The sequence below is a fragment of the Pygoscelis adeliae genome, unplaced genomic scaffold, assembly GCF_000699105.1.
Source record: "Pygoscelis adeliae isolate BGI_AS28 unplaced genomic scaffold, ASM69910v1 Scaffold45, whole genome shotgun sequence".
NCBI classification, from domain to species: Eukaryota; Metazoa; Chordata; class Aves; order Sphenisciformes; family Spheniscidae; genus Pygoscelis; species Pygoscelis adeliae.
Window position 1 is genome coordinate 7,645,651 of NW_008825114.1, and position 5,882 is coordinate 7,651,532.

General features: G+C 39.7%; 1 protein-coding gene across 2 annotated transcripts in view; it reads left to right on the top strand.

The window, feature by feature from the left end:
• Positions 1-359: 359 nt before the first annotated feature.
• LOC103920372 (chromosome unknown open reading frame, human C9orf41) overlaps positions 360-5,882 on the top strand; it is a 19,351-nt gene continuing 13,828 nt past the window's right edge. Inside the window, exons 1-3 of one of the 2 annotated variants that reach the window (XM_009328086.1) lie at positions 360-395; positions 2,847-3,042; positions 4,026-4,189. In XM_009328086.1, coding sequence (XP_009326361.1) covers positions 2,854-3,042; positions 4,026-4,189 — 353 coding nt within the window. In that variant the 5' untranslated portion in view covers positions 360-395; positions 2,847-2,853. Of the gene's footprint in view, positions 396-2,846; positions 3,047-4,025; positions 4,190-5,882 lie in introns of those variants that run through there. The other variant, XM_009328087.1, reaches the window with a different exon arrangement.

The window sequence follows — 5,882 nt, forward strand, 5'->3', positions numbered from 1 at the left end:
CCCCCCCCCCCATCCTGCGGGGACCCGGCCCCGGCCGCCTTGTGTGCGGGGCCCCGCGAGGGTCCCCTCCCTTCCGCCGCGGCCGCCGGTGGTCCCACCGACCTGACTCCGCAGGGGTCGGGAGCTCGCCGTCCGTGCGGGCGGCGCTCCGGGCGCCTGGCTCCCAGAGCTCTTTGCCCTTCCGCGCCTGTCGTGTGGCGGCCTCCCTCGGTCTGTGCTCCGTGGGGGGCGCGGTGCCTTTAGCGGGGCGCAGAAGCCCGAGTCGGGAAAGGACCCCTGCTCCCCTTACCTTTCCGGATACGCACAGTGTCACCTCGATGTCTTTGTCAGCTAGGAAGCACGAAAGAAAAAAACCCCAAAACTAAACCATCTCAAAGTACGACACACCTGACAAGGTTGTAAAAGCTCTCTTCTTGTAAGATAAAATGCTCTAAGACGCTGTAAAGTACTCAAAACAATAGTAGCTCCTGCTGGCAAAGAAATGCAAACGGTGTCTCGATTATTGGGGAAATTTTTGAAAGACGTGTTAATTTGCACAAGAGATAAGACCGGGTGATAGGGCTAACGGATGCTATTTTGTTATAACTTTAGTTTTTTAGTCATTTGTTGAGTCAGAAAAGGGCTTGATGGCCCCATAGGAATGAGATAAAGCGGGGGGGCGGGGAGACCCAACTATATCTGAGTCCATTGAATGGAAGAGGAAACAAAAGTTACTCAAATAGCGGGGGCGGGGGGACGGACGGACGACGACTAGCTGAAAAAGTCCAGTCCTCTACAGTATTTTGGTAAACTGTTTTCTGTTACCGTAGGTATGGAAAGCAGATTTGGGATGTAGCTACATTATATACTTGTATGCTAAAGTTGACAGACCCCCATCGTGTGAATCATTATTATGTGCTGGACCCTTTTTGTCAATATAATAACAAGCATAATTTTTACATGACAGGTTCTTGAAAGGAGTGGCTGATATTCAGAGTATTTCTTCTTGTTTACTGTTTTTATATCTTGGGTTGTTTTGTTTTCCAGGACTAGTATTTGAGTGGGAGGTTGGTCTAGATGACGCCTTGATGTCTCTTCCAACCTGAATTCTCAATTCAGTTTGACCATACCAAAGACTTTATGTTAGTTATTACTATTAGCGCAACAGCCAACTGTTATTTACTTATACCAGTGATGTAATTGTATCCTCAGGCCTTAGAAGCTGGGAACATCTTTCTCAACCTCATGCTCAACTGTGGCTCTGGGTTGCTTTTGAATACTACAGTTTCGGTAAACGCATAACAAAAGGATATGACTCAAATTTCTGGTGCAGAAATTGAGTTAAATTACCTCCGCCTCAAAGAAATAACTCTGAATTTAAGTGAAATTACATATCTTGGGAGTTAAAAATAATGTAATTGGAAATGCCTGCACGAGTAAGGCAATAACATACTTTCAGATGAATCCAGATCAAAGTTCTTGTCTTCTGGAGACGTATGGATGTAGCTTCATTCTTTGTGTGTAGCTCTTCTGATTTCAGTGAATTTATTCATTTGGCTAGAAGGTTGCAATTCAACATGAAAGGGTGGAGGATTATGGTTCAAAGAATTTTTCTGACAAAACTTTCAAGAAGATATTAAGCTAAGCTGATGTGCTTTATATAGAGGATCAGTTTATTTTTCTTATTGTTCCTTCTCTGTTTTTTGTTCTTAAATGTCATTTTAAACCAGTGTAGCTATTGCAATGAACATGCCCTTCTCAGTAGCACGTATGTAATGTTGGAGGTACTAACTGGTCAAATTTTCAGACTGAGGCTGCAACTAAAATTGCAGCAATTGCACCTTACTCTCTCTCTGGTGGCTAGTTTTCAACTCTGTGCTGCTGTATGCTGTCACAGGAGTTTGAGAAACTGCAGTATGACTTGACCTGATAAAATGATTCGCTGCTGCCAAAAGGGGCCACATCCCTTGTCCCGGCTTTATGACCTGTCTCTCTAGAGTCCTTATGACTGTGCTCAGCCAACTTGACTTGCTAAACTGACAAAAATCAAATCTAGCAAAATCTATACAGGTCTCTTCGAGGTTAGCAAGTTAAATGAGCTTTGTGGCAGGCTTGATGATTGCTAGAACATGGTGGAGGGCAGAACTGTGCTGGGTGAGGAGAAGGAAGAGGAAAGAAAAAAATAAACCTCTTTCACTTGGCAGTAGATTCACCTTTTTTATGGAACTTTTATTTTGGGGAAATGGAAGAGTTATTTTTAGCTTGGATCAGTTACGTGATCAAATTCACAGTACTCATACTTGAGGGGAATATGCTGTTAAAAGAAGGTAGTTTAGTACCTCAGTGTGGCTGCCAGAACTCCAGTATGGTCCCGCTGTGACCTTTACTGTTCTTTCAGAAACAATTGATTTTGAGGATCCCTATTCCCACTCCACATCTCGTTATTTCTGTATTCGTAGTTTACCACAGCATTCAGCTATTCATTCAGTTTAAACTGGATTTGTGAAACAATCTGGCTAGTTTTGATGGGTTTGGGGACTGGTTGTTCATTAAATTTTGTAGATCCATGTATTGAGGTAGTGATCACCTGTGCTGGAAATGAATGGCTGAGGATGAAACTGCAAGAAGAAAACAATGGTCCCCTTAAACTGCAACGTTAAACAGAGTGGTAATGTAGAACTAGAGCTTAAAACAAACATTTTGCCTGAAAAATTCTTGAAAATTTGTTCTCTAGTAAGGAATTACGATCACTTTCTGTGTCTAAGGAAATGAATAATTGTAATTGGAGTAGCTTAGAATGAATTATTTCTATTTACTGCATGTATTGCTTCTAAATATCTAAAGACCTTAAACTTTTTGCTTTTTAGAACAAATATGCATGAACGAGTGAACAGAACAGAGAGGCAGTTTAAATCTCTCCCAGCTAACCAACAGAGTCTTCTTCCTCAATTCCTTCCTCACCTTGACAAGATTCGGAAGTGCATTGATCATAATCAAGAGATACTACACACCATTGTGAATGACTGCGTTCATATGTTTGAAAATAAAGAATATGGAGAAGACGTATGTTAAAATGGAGTTTTTCATACATCAAAATTAAATTCTGTACGCTTTGGGATTTTCTACATTTGTTTTTCACACCTTTAGGCCTCCAATTTTCTTCCCTTTTGCCTTCTTTATTTTCTCCTTACTTCCTGTTTGCTTACATTTTCTCACTCTTGGCTTTCGCATCTTGTAGAGCTGATGTTTAATAAAACTATTTGTTGTTAGTCCTTGTAAACTTCTGAAAACTAATTGTGAATCTGGCAAATTGCAGTAATCACTTACTGTAAAAAAAGCAGTTTTTCACTCCAGAGTTCTAGCTCTACCACGGTTACATTTTCAAGTTATTTTTTCAGTTAACTATGTAGAGCATAAATGGTATTGTCTGTCTTACTGTAGGTTATTATATGTTATGGCATTCTAAATCAGTTACAATTTTAGATAGGCCAAATATTTTTAATGGTATCTGTAAAAACTTTTTCACTACTTACCTGCTTTTTCAGTGTGGCATCTCTATCAAAAAAATTGCTCTCAGACTTAAAAGACTGGCAGAGATGGAAACTGAAGTCCTTATTTGGTATCTGCAGGCAAGGTACAGTAATGGGCAGCTCTAATGTGAGCTTCTCAGTGTTGCCTCATCAGTACCTAAAGGGATCCTCTTCTCAGGGTAAGCAGTTCAGCCTCTGCACTAGCTCAGCCCCGGTCCTTCTCTGAATAAGGACTACCAATTGTGCTCTGCTATGCCATACTATGTATGGTTTTGTGATGTGGAACCTGGTCTCTTGGGTGCCGAACTGAGACCAGCAAACTCAGTTTGTTTAGGATTCTAGGTTGGATTTGAGCCCTGGTCCCAGGAGTGAAAGGCGAGTGCTTTGTCAGCTAAAACTCCCAACAGCCCTTATAGCATGGCTTTTGTTGTGTATAATTTACTTCCCCCTCCCTCCAAGATTAAAGATACTTAGTATGTTTTCCACTAACTTTTTTTTTCTCCCCACTTTAATTAGGGAAGAGGGAAGATTACACCAGCTTCAACATTTGACATGGACAAATTAAAATCTACTTTGAAACAATTTGTGAGAGACTGGAGTGAAGAGGGAAAGCCTGAGAGAGATTCCTGCTACCAGCCAATCATTAGTGAAATTGTAAAGAATTTTCCAAAAGAAAGATGGTAATCGTGTTTTAAGACTTATTTTTATGTGGGCATATAATGTTGCACGAATCTAACAAAGTTTTTATGGAGTAATGAAAAGCTTGGATTTAAAAATACAGAAATTACTGTGAATGCAGTGGAATTTATTTTTTAATCAAGAAAGTTTTTGTTTCTAATACAAGGTGTTGGAAAAGAGCATAATTATAAACTTCACAAAGGAATACCAGGTAAACCAGGAATAATTTTTTTTCTTTTCCTGCAGCTTGATGTAACGGGATATCTGTTAACTTTTCAAGTAAGAGACCTCAGGAGGTTGTGAAGTTAACTCAGTTGTGCTCAGTGAGGTAAAGTTTGCAGGTTAGCAGATTCTCAGAATGCGTGTGCTGCGGGTAAAGGGAAGGACCCTTATGACAGCAGCAAGTATGAGTATTGCCCTTCATGGTGGAAGGAGGAAGGAGCAAAGAAGACTCTTAACCTCTAGTGCAATTTTACTGCACTAAGAATTTACCCTGCAAATACTTAATTCTAGACTTTGTTTCAGGCAGATGTTACAAGGCAAGTCTTTGTGTGAGGGTAGCTTTGTAACTGCATTGGCTTGTTAACACCACGAAAATACTGATCGGTGCGGGTTTTTTTAGGTAACTTTAAGTAGAGGTATACTGGTAGAATCTCAGAGGATACTACTGCTGTAAGAATTCTGCTGTTTAGTGAGCCCAGTCATCAGTTTAAACTGAACACTCTTATAATGGGAAAATTTGTGAACTTTGTACTCATAAATGTAATAGGTCAGAACTTAGGTTTGTTATAGCTGGATGTTACTGTGGGTTTTCTTCTTTTTCAGTAATTGCTAATAATGCACTTGTACCGATTTGAAAAGACTTTCCACTAGCCATCTTTTAATTTTCGTTAGTAAAGACTGTTACTGGTGGCAGAACATGGAGTGGATATGGTTGGTTAGTTTCTTTTTTGCCCTGGGCTAACTTATGTCAAGGTGGATGCAGCACTAAAGATGTTTTATCTGAAGGTGAACTTCCTGCAATGTTTTTAGTGCTAATAGTGCCCTACATAAGATAAAAATGAATTTAATACTACAGGTTACCTGATGTACTTCTGATGTGCAGATCTGTAGAAAAGTTATGGTTAGTTTTGAAAGTAATTCTCATCTTCAAGGAAGCAGTTCACCTTTTTCTCTGTATGCTAGTTTTTAAAGCATTTTGGTTATGGGAGAGGTAACGTCAAATCTTAAGAGTTACATGACTGAAGTTGGACAGTCTTGACTTCTACATTTATCATCAATTAACTCTATTTCAAAACCGCCAGTTGGTATTAGGAAGCAACATGTGGTAGGTAGCAGGTTGGGTGAATCTGAAGTTGATAGCTTTGTGCTTCTTTACCAGGAATTCTGGTGGTGGTGGTTGTTGTCAAGCAGAACTAATGTGACAGTGTTTCTGTCCCTGTTGGGATGGCTCTGAAATACCAGTTGGGTTTTTTTTGTCTCTACAGAAATCTCAAAACATCACTGTATAGATCAAACATCTCTACTACAAGTTTGAGTTTGTCAAATGAAACTTTTTTTTTAAATTTATAAAATGTGTTACATACATACCTATTTAAAAGTTTAATACTCCTGATCATTATGGACCTGTCATAGCATTTATGTAAAACCTTTTCTCTGTTCACATATTGTTATTTATTGTCGTCAGCCCACTCT